General features: G+C 39.8%; 1 protein-coding gene across 4 annotated transcripts in view; it reads left to right on the top strand.

Annotated features, from left to right (window-relative positions):
• The first annotated feature begins 277 nt into the window (after positions 1 to 277).
• Positions 278 to 19,256, top strand: part of ARL15 (ADP ribosylation factor like GTPase 15) — a 291,798-nt gene continuing 272,819 nt past the window's right edge. Inside the window, exons 1-4 of one of the 4 annotated variants that reach the window (XM_063421567.1) lie at positions 283 to 424; positions 9,526 to 9,580; positions 11,495 to 11,585; positions 12,203 to 12,259. In XM_063421567.1, coding sequence (XP_063277637.1) covers positions 12,206 to 12,259 — 54 coding nt within the window. In that variant the 5' untranslated portion in view covers positions 283 to 424; positions 9,526 to 9,580; positions 11,495 to 11,585; positions 12,203 to 12,205. Of the gene's footprint in view, positions 425 to 9,525; positions 9,581 to 11,494; positions 11,586 to 12,202; positions 12,260 to 19,256 lie in introns of all 4 variants that reach the window. The other 3 variants (XR_010083393.1, XM_063421565.1, XM_063421566.1) reach the window with 3 other exon arrangements.

Below are 19,256 nucleotides of genomic sequence, written 5' to 3'. Positions count from 1 at the left end.
CGTGAAGAAATTCTCCCTGATGCCCAGGACGCGTGCTGCAGTCCGGGCATCAGGGAGATGCGCCCTTCTCTGTGCCCGGCTAGGCGGTGGGACGGCAAACCCGCAGCCGAGCCGCGCTGCTGCGCCTTTAAGCGCGGCCCCGCCGCCCCACGTGTGCGATCAGCTGACGGCGCGCCCCGCCCCGCCGGCCCTGCCCGCTCCCTGCGCCGCGCGGTGCGGGCGCAGCGCGGCTCTGACAGCGCCGCCGGGGCAGCGCCCGCGCCCCGCCCGGCCCCGCCGCGCCCGCCCGGCCCCGCCGAGCGCCCCGCGCCGCCCCGCCGCCCCCGCCGGCCCAGCGCCGCTGTCAGCCGGGCGGGCGCCCGCGGCCCCTCCGCAGAGCTCGGCAGCGCGGCGCCCGGCGCCACCCCGGTACATGGATTACCTGGTAGGTTCCCGGCGGCAGCGGACCGTCGGACATCTTACGGAGCGGCCGGGGCGGTGTCCGCGGCGCGCCCGTGTGCGGGGGGCAGCCCGTGTGCGGGGGGCAGCCCGTGTGCGGGGGGCAGCCCGGGGCCGGGGGCAGCCCGTGTGCGGGGACAGCCCGTGTGCGGGGGGCAGCCCGTGTGCGGGGGCAGCCCGTGTGCGGGGGGCAGCCCGGGGCCGGGGGCAGCCCGGGGCCGGGGGCAGCCCGGGGCCGGGGGCAGCCCGTGTGCGGGGGGCAGCCCGGGGCCGGGGGCAGCCCGTGTGCGGGGGGCAGCCGGGTCCGGCCGCGCTGCCGCGCCCGGCCCCGCGCTGTTAACGGGCGATAAAGCGGCCGGGCCCCGCTCATTTGGCCGCTATTAGGTTGCTAAAGCCGTGACCCGGGTCGCTGTTTTTTTCCTAAATGCTGGAGCTTAGGGCACGCTTCAGTGAACTAAATTGCTACCGCGGGCGGGATCAGCCGAGCACCCGGGCAGCTGGTATTCGGGGGTAGTGTTTATGGCTCTTTAATGAATATTGGTTCCATTCGTCTGTGAAAGATCGTATCGCGGGCGTGCACCTCAGCTGGGGTCGTGGCTGGTGTTTGCACTCACCCGCGCACCCTCGGCGAGCAAAAATCCCGTGGCACGGCTGGCTACTGAGCAGGGGGCTTTGTTTTAGCGTGGGACCTGCATACCTGGTCTGTTCAGCCTAGCAGTGGGGGGGCGTAACGAGCTCATCCCATCGCGCCGGTCCTGTTGGCATCCCATTGCTCCAGCCTTGCTGCTTCCAGCCCTCTGCTGTGAATTGGTGCCTGCTGCTTCACCATGAAGTGCTGCGAAGCGTCAGCAGGGGCAAAGAACAGCAGGCATCTTCTGGCCATCCCTGTTCGTTGTGGTGTCAAGTGTGACCAGGAAGTATTTGGAGTCAGAATCTTGACTCTGTCATTCATACTTTTTCACATGGGATGCTCACGGATGCAGGTTTTCAAGAGAGGCTCATGAAATGCCACAGAATTTCTGGAGATGCTCTTTTTAATGAACAGAATATTTTCCATGCTGAGATGAGGGCTGCACGCAGTGTCTGGCTTTTCCTTTTCTGGCAGCTAACTAAGTCAGAAATACATTAAATTCATATTTTACTATCCTTGCGTCCATGTAGCTAAGATTTATTTTGCTTTATGGAGCTTCACACCCCTCCAAAATGTTTTAGGCTTGCCTTCTGCATTTGAATACTACAGAGAGACACCAGAAAATGGGTCCTGTGTGGTGGAAATGGTAGGCAGACTTCTCTTTAAGAACCTAGTTAATGAAATACTGATAATAAACTTGCTGGGTATCAAGTGCAGCCTCATAGGTCCTTGAGAGCCTGGAGCTGTTTCTTAGATTTTTTCCTTTATAAACTTATATCCAGATGAAACTGGCCATTCTGTACTTTTTGAAATGCTTGCATTAACCTTTGTAACTGCTACAGGCTGTTGTGTGGAAGGCCAACCACTCTGAGAACAATAAATTTAATAAGCCTTGCAAACTCAGAGCATGTTTTTGTATTAACTAAAGGGGGGAGGGGATTAAATAGCTCTTTTTTTTCCTCCTCTGACTCTTATTCTCCAGCTGATCCTTTTCCTCTTTTTTGTTGTGTGGCCTTCTTTGGTGTCAGTTCTAAAAAACCTCATTGATCGTGAGGTTCAGCCATCTCAGAAAGTCTGCTCTAACAACAACAAAAAGATAGTTAGGCAGCTAGTTGTGTACACCTATTTTCAGTTTGTTGTCACAGTCTGCCCTGGTGTAAAGATGGGCCTACTCTTTATCTGTGCTAGACTTGAAGTTACAGTGTGAATGTTTACCTATGGCTGTAGAACAAATGTCTCATTATTTCCATAGCAAAAAGAAGAATTTTATGTTTTGTGCATGTTAAGGGATTTTGTGTTTTGTGCATTTACGTTGGATTCTTGCACACACGTGGGCCTGAAAACACAAACAGAAGGTCCCTTTGCTGTTCCTCCTGCTGGACACCTGTGTTGCAGCCTGCAGGCAGTGAGGTTTTCTCCTGCGCTTGCAGTGTGAGACAGAGAGCCAAGGATGAGGTGTTTCCTCTTGCAGTAGTGCTGAGGCAGAGTGTTTGACAGAGTTTTGTTTATCACTGGGGCTTGGCGAGGGAGTTTAGTGGAAGGAGGTGAGAACAGACGAGGTCAGGTTTGCAGCATGAACTCAGGAGTCAGTCTATCTCCACAAGGAGTCTGCCCTCAGCCAGCTCTTCCCAAACTTGCATGGGAAGGTTCTTTTCCTGATTTTAGCTGGATAGTACCTACACTGATGGAGACGTCTTTTCTCCATTAAGAAGCAGATCCCAAGAAATACTGAACATCTGAAGCACCTTCCAATATCATCAGGTTATTGAAAGCATTCAGACTGAAGTCATTTGGAGCCAGCTTGGACTTTTAAGTCCAAGTTCAGGCAGTCCTTTCTGCCTGAAACTTTTATGGGCAGATAACCAGAACCTGAGTAGGCCTCCCCTACACAGAGCGTGATCCTTGATTTATGGCTAGTACCATTTGATAATAAATTGGTACTAAAAGAGTATCTTCTGGGATGCTCCGGTCTTTTTCTGCAGTTTTACATTGTAACAAAAAAGTATCACTGGCAGTGATAGTATCTTTGTTAGCTAGAAGAGGCTCTTCAGCCCAGTGCCTCTTGTCCTGATATAATTATGATGTTAAGAGTGGTGTGATATTTTATTTTTTTTTTAAATCAACATGGCTAAAGCAAGTCCAGCCTCTTAAAACGAATACATCTTTACTCAGAGGCACCTTTTACTTATACACGTTGTTCTTGTATTTAGTTAACTCCTTTAAAACACACTATGTGAACACAGCTGTGTCAATGTAGATTTGTAGCTTTTTGTGACTACATAACCCAGGGTACTGTCTGCAACCTTCTTCAGCTTCATTCTTGCTACATTGTGTCTGGACATATTTTAGTGTGTTCAGAGACTTGTGTTGGTTGGCCTCTGTTCAGTAGACTATGCTTAATTTAAGAAGTTACGCCATGATGCATCTTGTGAAAAGCATGGCATGCGACCAGTCTTGCAGTTTTTGCTTGGAGAACTTGTAAGGGAACAATAAAAATACTTTGATTTTTCTTATGTGCTACAATTACAATGCAGATTTTAAGCTCCTGACTAGACTTTCATAATACACTTCTTCAGTGGTATCCTCTGCACTAGATAAAGTTCTTACATGCTTCTGTTCAATGTATCAGCCTGATGTGTAGAATTCTTAAAAACCTCTTGAGACAGTGATGTAGAAATTTGAATCTGTCTCAACACAAGAAAGATGTTATATTGGCTTAAGACATTTATAAGAAAAAACTGATAACCTGTTTATTTTTTTTTTTAGCATTTTTTATTATGATAGCTTATCCCTTAATTATATCCCACGATACTACGTACTGTCTTAGTTGTATATAAAACTATTTATTGAGCAGGTATTGAAGAGCACATTCTGACCTGAAATGGAAGATAACTCTTCTTGAATGATCAACTGCTTCAGCTTTAGTAATTTTTTTTCATGTTTTTATCTCTTTTCTGAGGAATTAAACAGGAGCATGGGTTCTGCAATGTTGAGAGTGTACACCTATGTGCCAGAATCCTTGTTGCTTTGTTGGGGATTGGTTTCTTTTAACTATAACAAGTTTGGGTGGGTTTTTTCTGTCCTTTGTACACTTGTTAGCAGATACAAACTATTTTACTCTGTATGCAAGTACATGAAACTTAAAATTTGGTAAGTTTTTGAGTAAATTGAACTAAATGTTTAAATTTTAGAGGAATATGTGAATCAGCCTTAAAGTGACTTAAGAATTTCGACTTGGTTTCTGAAGTGTCTTGACCTCATATTCTAGACAGTTACTGATACTTTGTTCAGAAAAAGTCTTGGTTGGGGGAAGCTGCATATATCAAATGGAGCAACTTTTCTTCATTGAGCCACTTAGTTTTAAGATCTTTCTTTTAAATAGTTAGACTCTTTAATTTAATTGGACAGGCTAGATTCAGAAAATGCCAGTATGGAATAGATCAAGCTCACTTAGTGATCTTGTATACTTCAGATCCTGTCGTCCCATTGCTGTTGCCAGGTCCATTGTTTGGTATTTGCAGGTGATAGAAAACATTTTTTTCTTACACCATTTTTTCATTTTTTTCTTATACCATTATAACTTTTTTTCTTATGCGTTATAGAGGCATATGTTTGAAGATAACAGTTTTACATCACTGAAACTTTGTAAACCCGTAGATGCTGTCCTTTGAATAAGGAAAAAATGGGTAAACGTCCATATTGTCAACTCTGTGTTTTTCTTCTGTGGCACGTATGTGATTTTGATGAATTGCCTGCAACATGAGCAGCCACAGTCTATACATAAGGCCATGTCCTCTTACTGTTTGCTTAACACCCCTCTCAAATGAATTGTCTTTTGTCATGTAGCCCAAATAAGGATTATTTGGACTCTATGTTGACTGTTCTATCAGCTGTAAGAGCCTTGAAAATTTACACTGTCTGTAGATCACAAGGGCTTTTATTTTATTGTCCTCCCTTCAGTTTGGGAAGTTGATTAGACACAAGGATGACGAGTCTGACAGTTGTTTCAAAATAGAGATATAACTGAATGCAGAAAAGAAAACGACAGCTGTAAGGGTGCATAGAATTGTATTAGTGTTTGGATCAGATATGAATCTTTTAATTAAACAAGATAATACTTACAGTTGTAAGTAAAGTGATCATAGATGACATGAACTTAATATTTTTCAAATGAAACCAAGATTTACTTCACTAATGGGTTTCTACACCACAGATCAGAACTAGTGTCTGAAGTATGTAATAAGAGTACTTGGTCTTCAATTCCACCTCTTGCTACGTACTACCACACCATGTTGCTCTGCAATGTGCTGCTCCTGAATTCTTCAGTCAGACCTCCAAGCTTGAGGCAACATGGTGATGAATTTCACAAAAGGTTAGAGATGCAAGCTTCAATAACTGAGAATATCTGCATTTAGTAAGGACAAAATATTCCTTCTAATACCACATGCTGATTAACATTTTTGGCTTGTTGTCAGTATCATCAGCTCATGTTTTTTAATACTGCTAGCTTGTGATGTTTGTTCTCTTAAACTGAGTTCTGAAGTTTTGTGATTTTGTGAGAATATTAGCTCTTCATTAATAAAAGAAGCAATTTTGACTTAGTTTAAAACCACAAATGTGGGCCCAAAAAGCTGTAAAGCCCTACCAAAAAAAACACAACAGTATTCAGAGTCTCGTGCTTCTTTGTGTTTTGGCTCATACTGCTCTGCAGTATGTTGGTTTTGCTGTTTTGTGTGTGCAGCATAGCTTTCTGAAGTGCAAACTGTCTGACTGTGACTATAAAGAAGTCCTTGTGGACATAAGTAGGGTATTTGCAATCTAATAAAAGATGGCTCATCTCATGCCAGAGCTCTTAAGCATATAGAATTTTTTTTCTCTCTGGCAACCTGGTAAGGTGACTAAATTAATTGCCAACAACTGTAAGTTCCTTCTGTCTTAGGAAGAGACACAAAACAGGAAATGTAGCTGATGTGCTCTTACGCTAGATACAGTTCTGCTCTAGAGCTTTGTTGCTTATAAGAACAAACAGTGGGAAGAACATGAGTCTTTGATGCTCTGCTGTATGTTTTGGTGGAGCAGCGGAAGAAAAATTTGTTCACAGGACCCACATTAGCTTTTGGCATTGGAGAGTCTGAGTAAGCAAGATGGCATCCAACATCCACTAGGAACTGTTGATATGGGGGAAGTAAGTTTGCAGGTTTCTTTTTTTTGTTATGACTTGGAGCTTTTGTATGGAAGAAACATCTGTTTTCCACATTTTATTAGCATTTACAACAAAAGTTGCCTAGTCTTCCTGTATATGATTTGGATTCTAATAGAGGTGAAAAACTTAAAAGCAATTAAAAATGAAGTAATCATTTTGTAATCTGTAATACAAGTTTCCTGAGAAATAAAAATGAGCATTGAGAGCACACCTCTGGCAGACAAGAAGAGGGAGAAGTGAATGCAGAGATTACAAGGGAGTTTCATGTTTGTATTTAGTTGTGTAAGCTGCACATGCTTCCAATGGGTTGATGCAGAGACAAATATTAAGAAAGTATATTGAAACAAATATTAAGAAAGTATATTGAATCCAGGAAAAAAAATCATAGCATCTCTTTTGATATTCTTAATGGCAGATGAAATTCAGTGTTGATACATGCAAAGTTGCATATATTTATAGAAGTCGTCACATGGTGGTACAGATGCATGCATAGGCCCTAAAATACCATCAGTGCTCAGGGAAGGGAGTGAAGATCATTCTTTAAAATGTCATCTCAACCCAGACATCTGTCAACAAATTTGGAGTATTAAGAAGGGAAGAGATGGAAAGATCTCATTTTTGCACTGCTTAAATGTAGGGTTTGCTCTTGTCTTACACGCTGCATTTCTCATTGCATCATCTCAGGAAAAGTATCAAAAAATGTAAGAAAACCAGAAAAACAAAGAAAATACAGACAAAGATGATGTGGTAACTGAAGAAAAGCAATTGCTTCTATACAAGCAATTCAGCCCTTCAGTCTGAAGAAGAGACAGCTGACTGGTATGAGGAGGCAATATTCTAGATGTCTTTGAAATCAGAGAGAGTGTAACTAGGCAATAAGCAATTTTTTCCCTATAGAAGAACTCACTGACAGTTATAATCCAGGAACTGTATTTTCATGTGAGTGTAGCTGAATTCTCACCTATGCAGTAATGTTAGGGAGGCCAAAATAAATAGACCAGGAATTTGTACAGTGTATTCAAAGACAGGTTCCCTGTGGATGGGTATTAAACATGACGTTCAGCTGGAATGGTAGGAAATCCTGAAGTTGTGATTACTGGAAACCTAAGGATAGGGCCATGAGGTATGATTCCCTGGATGTCCTGATGCTTCGCTGTGGACCAAAGAGACCCATTATGCCTCCTTATTAAGAGAAAAGCTAGAATCAGTTTTGGAACAGGAAACTGCAGTTAGAAAATCGAGATATTCTGAGTGGTGTCCAGGAGTTGTCCAGCATAATCAGAATTGCTTTGACTGCATAGGAGGTGTGACTTTTTCATTCAGAGGTATTTATGAAGATACCTAATCCGCTCCAGGGGCATGTAGTTAACAGATTCCTTCTGCTTGGAGGTGCTGCCTTGATGTATGAGGAAAGGCTATTGGCTTTCCAACATCTGTGTTTTAACAAATTTATGACTTTGTTTGTAAGGCCCACAACAGAGTGAACCTGAAACTCTATAGACAGCCTTTGTAGAGAGATGATCCACTCTGCAATGAGTGATCTCTTTTATCAGTGCTTTCTTCTTGCCTAGAAGCTTGCATAATTTCAGGTTTCAGCGACACTGGAGGAAAGGTCCAGAATTCTTGAGAAACGTCTATGCTGTTCTTGCAGCTATTAATTCTCTGCTGGATGATCTGCATCTTTCACTGCCTGAGCCACTGCAGTCCTGGAAACAGTCATGGAAAACTTTTCTACTGAGAATATTGCCTAAAAGAGAGGAGAGCATTATTCTCTGGTGCATCCACTTGATTACGTTTTATGATGACAAGAGAGTTCTTGGATCTAGTCCTATTTCCTGTTCACATATCATTGCTTTTCCATCAACATCAGGTTTCTTCTAGTCTCTAAACTAAGATGTATTTTTCTAATGATTATGTACAAGAAGAGTGGTATTTTAGAAATCTAATTATTCAGCATTAAAGGAGAATATGAAAATATTTTCTGTGTCTTTTATCCCCGAGAACAGTATTAAAAAGAATTCAGGGGGTTTTAATTAGAAATGTTATTAATGGAGTGTGCTAGAGGGCTGTGACATCTTGTGCATAAAGGAGACTCTTGGAGTTACTAGTTGGAGTTCAGTACACAAGGTTAACTCAAGGAAACTGCAATTCTGGTCAAAGTTCCTGCTACCTTTACTGTAGTGTCATGTGTGCTTTTGGGTACCCACATGTTCCTTAAAACATATAAGCACTGAGAATTTATTTCAGGCTCCATACATAAAGGTATCTTAAAACCTGCACAGTTTATACACTTGTATTGCTAATTTTTGCAATATTATACATATCAATTATATAATTGAAAAAGATGCAGATAAAATAGAGATGGAAAAAATTTTGCCTGGAAGATCCAACAATTTGAAGTGATTACTAGATTGTATTACTTCATTATAAGTGAGCAGAAGTGTGCTTTTATCTTAAGTGTTTTAAAGAAACATATCACCAGAAAAAACCCTCTAACATCTACCTTTTCTCATGTTGTTTTCTGTTTTTTGTGGTCTTGGAACTATATTCAATGCTGTGATTTATTTAGGATTATGTCACAGCGAGTTGAGGTGCAGGTGAGTATTTCTGCTGGGTGGCAAAATTGACTGTTTCCTGCAATTCTGTCAGGTGTTGAGCCTTTTGGTTCTTTTCTGAGAACTTGATTAGGATTGCCCTCCCCTTTTGCCCACCAAGGTTCTTGAGGCTAGTGCTTTCAACTCAGTGCTTGCTTTGAAGTCATCAGTTGCAGAACATGCTCTAATTAATCTTTTCAAAATCTGGTCTCTTGTAAATATTGTGAGTAGGAATTTAATCTTGTATTTGCTGGCAAAATAGATATTATTTAAAACAATAGCTTTGTGAGTTGCAGACTGTGTGCCTATGTCAGAGCTGAAGGGGTTTTTTTTTTTAACACTGAAATTGTTTTTTACTGATGTTTGTACTGATAGCTGAATACTTGAAAAAATGGACAGAACAGATGCTTGTTGTGAATTGAATGTTGCACAGCTGCAGGGCAGTCATCTAAGTCATTATAAACAAGGTCTAAGTCAATTTTACAAGGCATGATTAAAATAACAAAGTCTTGGGCGAATAGGAAAGTTAGCCATGAGTTTGCTTTCCAGCGGGAGAAATTATTTAATGTTTGTGAGATAACCCTTTGCCTAGGCAGAAGGGTGCTTTTTGGCAGAAATGCTTGCATATATTGATCTGATGACTCTGTTTTTCACTTTAGATATGTGAAGTCACTTCTGTGAAGAACTAGTCTTTGTAGAATTGTGTCAAACAAGGTATCTTTCTTTCATAGTATTTGTAGGTATCTTTTTACATTATTTTTCTTTTATTTTCATGCTTACCGTGTAAAATCCTTTCAGAAAGCAACAATAAACTGTAAGTAAATTACATGCAAATTTTCCAACAATTGTTTTGTTGCCCAATTGTATGGTCCCAAGTGAGTTGCACAACCAAAGTAATGAAAGATTACAAGTATCAAAAATACCCCATTGCAGCAGCAGATTATCAGCTATATCTACTTCAGTGGTCAGAGTGATAGTCTGAAGGATAGTATCACTAAACTTTTAATTATTTAAATCAATTTCTGTCACTTTTTCAAGGATTAAACTGAAATATTACTGGGGAGGAAATGTAAATTTTCAGAAGGAGGGATAGGTGAATATAATAGATATTAATAACTGCTTTTGGTTTAGTGAGCCTTTTCTACCACAATAGAATGTAGTTTATAAGTGTTATCTTGGAGGCTTGAAGAAGGGATTATCTTAATATTTCACTGCGAAATGCATAAGGGAAACATTCATCAGCACAGTATGTGACAGAATTCATGCCTCATAATAATAGCCTGTGGTTTCAGAATGTTAACAGGAGCAAACCCAACAACAGATGAGTAAGATAACACGGGATGTAGTTTGTTTTATTCTAGTGAAGCAGGGATCTACAGGGGCTTGCTGCAGAATTTGAACTGCAGATTAGTTCTCCCACTAATGTACAGCCTGGAAGTACTGAACAAAAATTAAAAAATAGAAAAGAATTTATAATGCTTTGCTTCTCTAGAATAAAAGCAAACTATAGTGAAGCTATAATGGTTTGCTGCTGCTGCATATTTACTTCACTTGCAAGCTGAAATAATCATTTACTTTGTATTAAGTTGTGTCTGGCAGCAACATAGATTCTGCGGGAATACTGAAAATGCAAATGTATCACCCGGTGTTTAAGTATGGGCTTAAATTGCCAGAGAACAAGGTTAAACATTAGGAAACTTTCTAGTAGAGAGGGTAATGAAGCACTGGACTAAATTGCTTGGGGAAGTCATCCATCCCTGGAACCTTTGGAACAAGGTCTGCAAATACTGTCAGGAGGGGTATGGTTTATGACCCACCCCACCACTTTGTAACTGTAGGATTTCTTGAAGGCAGTTCCTGTTTCTCTGTCACTTTTTTTCTGTCTGGAAGAAGCTCAGAGCACAAGAGATAGACTTGGATGTTTGGTCTTAAAGCTGAAAAAAAATCTTGTTAAATTGAAATAGTTTTTTGAATCATTAATAGCATGCTAGATTACCTGTCCTTAATAGCATGCTAGATTACTTCCAGTAATAAGAGAAACTGAACTGTGCTGTTGAAGTTTACTTTCAGGTTTTTGTGCTGTGCTTTTTGGCTTTCAGTTTAGTGAAATACTGTTTGTTGAAAATTTAGATGTAACAGTTAACACCAAAAGAAAAATGTTGTTACATATTTTTTATTAACTGTAAAGATCTGTAAAAAAATCTGTTCTTTTGATTTTTTAAAATTCCAATTCTAAATAAATGGGTATTTCAAGTAAAGGGTTTTTTCTGTTTTGGAGGGAGGGGAAAAGTAGAAAGCAGATGCTGAAAAGATATTTTGACTAGTATGTTTGACTATGTTTGACTAGTATGTCATCCAGCACTTTACCTTAGATAATGTGTGAACTTGTTAAACATGTAATACGAATGTTCCATTTGAATATTTTAAGTTTTATCCTTCAAATACCTTGTATAAAGTAATTCCTCAATTACTCTTCTGAATAAATAATTGTAAGCTTAGTTTATTTTACCTAGTAGTATAGGAAATATGGCAAACATACAATAGTTTTTACTTTGGTGTTGGAGGGCTGAATTTATTTCCTGGCTTTGTGTGCTAATTAAAGAAGGTGTTTTTCATCTGTTTCATCAGAAACTCGTAGTCCATCCTCAGCCTCTCTGGGTGACTGCAGAAGACATAGAATTGTGGCATCACAGCAGATTGGAAGTTGAGCAAGTTGAGGGTAAAAACTTTTTAATATGATTCTTCCCAGCCATAAGAACAGATTAAATAAAATGTTCTATTTTCATGTTCTACTTTGAAGATGAAAATATCAGAAATCTAAAGGAATAAAGCTCCAGAAATGTGCAAACATTAAATTACATGCATTATTCTGGTATATAGAGGAAGACAGTTTCAGTGATGGTAGAGACAAACTATAACAAATAAACAGAGAAGCTCTTTACAGTCCACTAAGAGGCCAAAAAGCACTCTGTTAAAAGGATTTTTGCAGTTTGTTTCTTAGTCAGAGTAGATAAAATAAATGACACTGAAAGCTTACATATAAATCATAAATGTTGTGTACAGGTATTTTGGGGATCATCAGGTAATTAAAAAAAAGGAGACCTATAATGAAATACTGAACTAGTAAGTGTGAAGGTATTGATACTTCTACACTTAGCTGCTTCTGTATGAAAGGTAGTATGTATCTGTATAACCTGAATTTATATGGCATTTTTCTCAGGTTGTTTAATACAGCCTTGAAGAAGGTTTTTATTCAGGGGAGAGGGGAGAGATGGGAAGAAAAGTAGTTCTTAATAAATAGCATTCTTGATAATGTCTTTATTTTAATTCCTTTAGACTATGTCTGAATGTATCCAGCTCTCATTTGCTGTTTGTAGAATTGGCATTTACACGGTAAGGCAATGTTCTAACTAAGTATTTTTTGTTAGTGTTAATGCCATTTGAGTGAAGAGACGTTACTTAAGTTTTTTAGCATTGGATTTAAGTAATGCAGATAGCAAAAGGGATTTGTCATGCTAGTTTGTGTAAAAAGACTACAGACTACAGTAGATTTTTGTCCTGACAAAGAGTTATTAAAACCAGGAGAGAAAAAAGTATCCTCCCCTTTAATTAAAAAAAGTAAAGAAAAATTCAGCCATCCTCTTGAGGTGTGAGAAAATTTAGAATTCACATGCATCAGTTGCTGAGAATTCTTGCATAATGTAATTGCTGGAGGGTTTATGTACATTTGCCATTAAATATCTATGATGTTTGAGTAATGTCACATCTTGAAACATGTTAGCTAAATGCACATATTGTAAGTTTTGTCTGGAGAGCCTTAACATTTTACAAAGGCTATTAAGCTAAACTTACCAACCTTATATAAAAGAAAAAAAAGTTTACTTCAAGTATGTGTCCCAAATATGCTAGCATTTTTTTTTCTGCTCCCAGTTGTTCTAATTAATGATTAGAGTAGTTAGATGCATAGAGTTTTAAAAAAATAATTTTAATGAATACATTACAATAATGTAGTGTAAACAGTGTAAACTCGGTTGCGCAAATCATGCTTCATATCCTGGAGCTTTTGAAATGGGAATGCTGCTTCTTCTGTTAACACTTTTCAGGAGAAAGCCTGGAACATACCACTTCATATAGTCAAAAGTATAGGTGAGTTTTGAACAACTGTGATGAGGGCTATGTGTCACTAGCAAGTGTTACTTGAGGACAGAATCTCAAAGCTTAACATTTTTTTTGTTCATAGAATTTGGTTCCAGGTAATGTTTAATATCTGCTTGAGGTTTTTTCCCCCATGAGATTTGCCTGCTTTCTGTTTTCAACATCTAAAATGTTTTAAATGGTAGAAAAGAAGAGTCAAAGGCATATTTCATTATGGTATTTAAATTTCTTAGGAAGACTGTCTAAAAATTCCTGTGTGATAAGAGTATACTATCTTAAAGATCAGAGAGGGTTATAGTCTGAGTTTTCAATGGCTGTAAGGTACTCCAATGGTCTGCCAATTCTTTAGAAGGCTAGAGGACACTGTTCAAATTAATTTGAGGTTATGTCCAAGTATAAATGCGTGTGTCTTGCAGACCTGGGTATGAGCAGGTATAATGTACAGCAAAGTACATCCTGTTATAGTAATAGTTTCTGTTTTAGTTTAAAATGGATCAGGTGTTGTCTCTATACTGGAGTGCCCTGCTAAGTTGTGGTAGCTGCAGTTATAATTATAGTCACTGATGTCTCACTCTGAGCTTTTGGGCAGCAAAATACTTAATTTTATCAAATGTTTAAATTGCAAAGTAAGAACTAGCTTCATTCATTAAAACGCTGTAAGAAAATTATTTCATTGTCTGCTGGTACTTCAGGGAGGATAGTGAGGAGGATATTGGCTAGGCTTCAGAGCATCAGGAGGTGCAATGTTGTGGCCACAGTGTACAGGGCAGGGCACGGGTCCCATGTAAAGTGCATTTGAAGGTTAAAAAAATTCTTTTAGGAAAATGCTGGGTGTAGAGAGTACCTAAAAATGCCTGTCACTGGAAGGGTGAGTGTCAGGTGATCTGACTGGAGGTGGATTTGGACAGCTTTGGTATCATAGTAAACAGAGAGGCCTGCTGAAGTGCGAGCTTTGCAGAAATAGTGTGATGGTTTCTGCCTCTGCACCGTACCCTGCTTGTGCTTGTGACTGTCACTGGATTTGTTGCTCAGGTGTGTCTGCAGTCTGGCAGCTATCAGGTGTTGTGTGCTCCATACTCATGTCTACAAGCAAACCACAAAACACCAGTACATATTTCCCTTCTAATTAATTCCTTAGGTCTTGTGCTTTCTGCTGCATGCTGTTTTGCAGATTCAATCAATTTTCTGTTTGCTAGTTGATTGATTTTTATTCAAAATCTAAGCAGCCTCTCGGATGCCAGTCCTTAGCAGCACCATGTGTTGTACTGAGTTACTTGGACACTTCCTGCTCTGCATGTCCTCATGGTACAGTGCTGCAAGTAAGGCTCTTAGTCCTTTGGACTACTGACATCTCAACTGTTATTCTGTTATCAAGCTGCTTATCAGTAACACTCTAAAGCACCCATGACATCAACTGTACTACACCATTGAATAGGCTTCCTGCTTTTGTGGCACATACAGATTGAGATGGAGGAAGAGTTTATATAGTGATCTGTTTGCAAGAATACAGGATGTAATGCCTATTTTGAGTGAATTAACTAGATGAGATTACTTTAAAGTGTATACCCTTGAAGGGAGAAGGAGGAAAGCACAGGGGGTTAATATGAAAACTAAAGGTATTTGTAGGGATCTCAAACTGATAGATGTTTCCTTCTAAAAGGAAAACATCATAAAATCATATGAAAACTTTTGGGATTAAGAAATCAACCAACCAATGAAAATAAAACTGAATGTGTTTCACATAGCTAATAGCTTCTCTCAGAAGTACCAGTTTTTCAGTTCTGTTTCTTCTGCAGTAGTGTCTGCATCAGATGTGTCAATTGGATGTGTGGGAACAGGCAGATAAATTTGTGAATCTATGTAACTGTGGAGACCGTAAGCCTATGGCAGCTTGTAACAATGGAACAAATAATTTGTTTCCTTTTTGATTTAATTTTCTCAACCAGGTAAACATCCTACTAAAATAATGATGGAGAATTCTACCTACATGAACCTCAGAGGGAAAACAGTCCTTTTTTTTGTCTTGTGAAACAGTTTTTATGATGGGACACTTGGCACCTTTATACATATTTAGGACTCCATCCTGGAAACAGTGTGCATGACTCTGTGCCTACCCACATACTCCAGAAGGTTCTCTGATACTCTGTACTAGCCTTTGAGACTTTTTTTTTTATCCACTTGCATATAATTTTAACATTTTTTAACAGGGGTACTAAGGCATTCTTTCTGTCCCTAACCTTTAAATGTGACTGCAGAAACATACAAAATGTAGTTTTCACATCACTTGTTGTTTTGGATAGAAAAACAAGGACAGAAGCCTCTACAGGGGTGAGAACCACGCAAAAATACCTAAGGAGGTCCAGTGGAAGCATGGTCTTTTACTGGTGTATATTAGAATGAAAAATACTGGAAAATGCATTTTCCTGTTTCAGGATATTAGAAAGTAAGTTTTTCTTGGTTTCAAAATATGGCATCAGTAGATAAATGATTTTGTTTCAAAGCACCACAAGGATAACAAAAAGCTCCCTGTAGCTTTTTCTGCTTTCAAATGCTGGGTGTGGTAAAAGTGATGCACTGTGACAACATTGCATCAACGTTAGCACCTTCTTCCTGAAAATCATGAGTAACTGGTATTTTAGTTTTAGTAGCCTCTTGGCTTGAATTTGTGCAATGAGAAGTGGAAATAAATGATGCATTTTTACAGCTTTGGTTGCTGTATATGGTAAGTATAGTAAACAATGCAAATGTGCTTTTAGTTTTCTGGTTTACTTTCATTTGTCTTTGTTTATAATTATAAATTTGTGTCTTGAAATGGTTTGACTGGAATCAGCTGTTGTGCTAAGGAATATGTCTGATGTTAGAACAAAACAGAAATAACGTTTACTTATGAAGTGGTGGAGAGAAAGCTCTTAAAAGAGGAGAAACCAATGAGCCAACTACTAAAAGCAGCCATGAAATAGGAGGTAATCATGGGAACATGTCTGTGAGGTTCCTGGAGCCAGCCTGTGACTTAGAGTGTGGAAAGCTTCCTATGAGACTCTTCCCCTCTCTGACATGGTTTCCCATTGGAAAATACTAAGTTAAAGTAATAACAGTATTCATATAGCATATCCTGTCTACTCCTCCCTTTCCTATGTCGTGTCCTTGACATGAGCAGCAAAACAAAAGCAAAAAAGTGCAGCAGGAAAAAAAAAATCCTTTCATGTGCTACCCTTAGGGAAATGTGGATAATTCCATTCACAGTCACTGCTGATATTATGTGGATAGACTGTTGGAAAGGAAAGGTCTAAATGTTTTTAACTTTCAGCCTTAAATAAAAGGGTCTTGCTATCACCCCAGTCTTGGCAGTTACTTGCATTGGGTGGGACTGTGCCCGCTTTGTTGTTGCAAACCTGTAGTCAAGCTGCTTGAACCATACTAGTTGTGGTTTGTGTTGCTACCAACCTAGACAGGAGAAAGAGGGGCAGACTGTCCTGATGCATGTTAGATACATCCTGGGTTTTGTACTATGAGCTGACACTCTCTCTTCTACTTTTTGTGAAGTAAAGGAACAGTTGTAACATTTTTTCAAATGAGGAAAGTAAAGACAGGTGAAGGGGGAGAACATCAAGGCTGGGCCAGAAGTGTGGATCAGAATAGAATTCTCTTCCCCGTCTCTCCACAGAATTAGCTGGTTAAAGTGAACTGTGCTGACATTGCTGAGGGTCTCTCTCTCCTTGTGGCCAGAGCTCATGTTACTTGCTCAAAGAGCTCAGCAGCTTGGTGCAGTCAATGTTGCTGCAATAGTGTTGTTTCCCTGGCCTAATCAGTGATATATGCTGGATTTCCAGCCCTTTGAGAACCTCTGACAATTAGTAATTGATTTCACTGGGAAAGGTATGGTTTGCCAAATTAGCCTGTTAATTTTTTGTCAGAATCTCCGTTGGACAAACTTGGAAGTTGGAATAGAACCTTGTCCTGGACTGGGGACTTTATGAAGTCAGGTTTTATTCCATCTGATTTTTCTCTCTGCTGTCCATGGCTCCTTCCTGCTCTAGGGAACAGCAGTGTTGTTCCACAAGCCATTAACTTTAAGGAGGACACGATAAAAAGCCCAGATCATTACAAATGTCTCCAATCTTTTCTATTCAGACAAGGTGCTGTTCAATTTGCATTTATCAAAGCTGTGGAGTTAGTTATCCTGTACATAAGTGCTCTTTTGCTTCTTCCCTTTGGAAGTCAGGATTCCTAATCCTCACTCTTGCTGCCTGTCCAGAAAATAGTTGTGTAATGTTGTATTTTGCCTTCATGATCCTCCATATGGAAAATAAACTATGCTTGTTAGGCTCAAGTGATGCAAGGGGTAATGATATGAGCATGGAATTTTTCTAAGGGCCTTTGCTGAGCATCCTTTTTTGGTGTAATTTGCAAAGTAGCCTCTTTAGTTATAAAAATAAAAAAATAATAATTTAATATAATACATTGCAAAGTAAAATATGTTGCAAAATAAAAATATTCAAAATTCTGATAATCTCCTAGCAAAAAAATGCCCTGTTTGAAGTCTGAGGTGCCCTGAGATTGTGGACTTCGAAAGATAGCAGGAGAACATATTGATTTTGTGGCAAATTGCAAATCTATTATTTCACTGTATCATTTGAATTATTGAGAGGGTGAAAAAACTAGAAGTGGCTCTTTAGTGAAAATGAATTTTCTTTCACGTTCTGTAATCCAGAGATTGGAACTGTGCGTAGCAATGAGATGTGCAAAGAAGCAAATTGATTTGCAAGGATTTCTGACTAGGCGATTCTAAGTTGTGATGAAAAGCAAGCTCCCTCTGATTATGGTCAAAGTTGCATGCCCTGCTGGCTGTGCTCATGCAATCAGATCTTCTGCCTTGTACAGTTGGATAAATAAGAATCTAATAGGTGATCTGTAAGTGGAAATAGGGAGCAACAGTAATATATATCACTCATAATATTTTGCATGTAGCTGCAAGGGTTTTTTTTATTGTTCTGGTTTTGTTTAGTCACAGTCTTGCCAAAAACTGTGTTGTTTTTGAGTATGAGTTGTAAAGTATTTGTTGTTAGTCTGTATTTGCCTTTAACAGCAATTGGACAACCACAGAGCATTAGAAATTATGCTTGCAGAATAATTGCATCTTTCACAAAATGCCATGTTACAGCAGAAGTGAGAAAAGTTTGTTCTGCAGGTCCTAAGCATTTGTTCTATGAGCTCAAAAGTTGTCTGTTTGTCTTAGAGTAAGAGACGATGGGTTTTTCCTGTGAACACGCATGCACTATATCCTGAGGGCATCAATGATAAGTTACTATTATGATTGCTACTGTAAATAGTTCAACTCTGTTTTCTGAAGACATCCTGTGTTTGTTCAAGAATAAGTATCTGTTAAGGGAAGAAGTCATACAAGTGGATAGTAGATTTAAAAAAAGGAAGTGCATCAAATGCCACAAAAGTTAATCTGTTCATGAGTTAGCTTTTTTTTCTGGTGGAAAGTCACTTCTTATTCTTATCTGTGGGATTGCATTTTATGGAAATGGTTTGCTCTGGCTCACCCCTGGAAAATGTATGGTTTATCCTAAGTCTGTACCCTCCCTGCAGTATCCTGTATCTGTAACCTCATTGGCTGGAGAATGTTACCGCGCCCCTTTGAACCTCTGTGATAAGAATGCTAAGGCAGAAGGCTCTGCCCCTCTTGCCCCTCTTCCCCTGGAGGCGTCCGGACGCTCCTCTCTCCTCTCCCCCCCTCCCCCCTCCCCCCTTCCCCTCTCCCTCAGTGAATAAACCCTCCCCTCATCAGCACCCCACCGGCGTCTGAAGTCTCCTTGCCTGCCAGCACGGGAACACCACGAACCCAAAAGACCCCGGGGGTCTCCGGGGGGCACTCCCCGGGGACCCCCCATAAATTTAAACAACAACAGACTTATCATCACTATATGTCTGTCCATGCTGATTTTAGGTTTATTTCTAACCTTAAAATTGAAAATGTTTGCCTAGGTGCTGAAGTGAGTTTTCAAAATGGTTTGCTGAATATCTGTTGCTACAGCTTCTTTATAATTATAGTCTGCTGTCTTCAAAGTACTTTAAGATGGTATTCATGTGTAATTAAATCCATAAATGCTTTTGGAAACGCTATTCTACAGTATCCTTTAGAGCCTTTTAAAGTAAATAGTGCTTTTAGATCTGCCTTCTATTACAGTGTTTGTATTTTGATCAGTTTGATTATATTGCACACAAATCA

Source organism: Prinia subflava, chromosome Z (genome assembly GCF_021018805.1).
Source record: "Prinia subflava isolate CZ2003 ecotype Zambia chromosome Z, Cam_Psub_1.2, whole genome shotgun sequence".
NCBI lineage: Eukaryota > Metazoa > Chordata > Aves > Passeriformes > Cisticolidae > Prinia > Prinia subflava.
The sequence above is the reverse complement of the archived record's forward strand: the minus strand, read 5'-3'. Positions and strand labels throughout refer to the sequence as shown.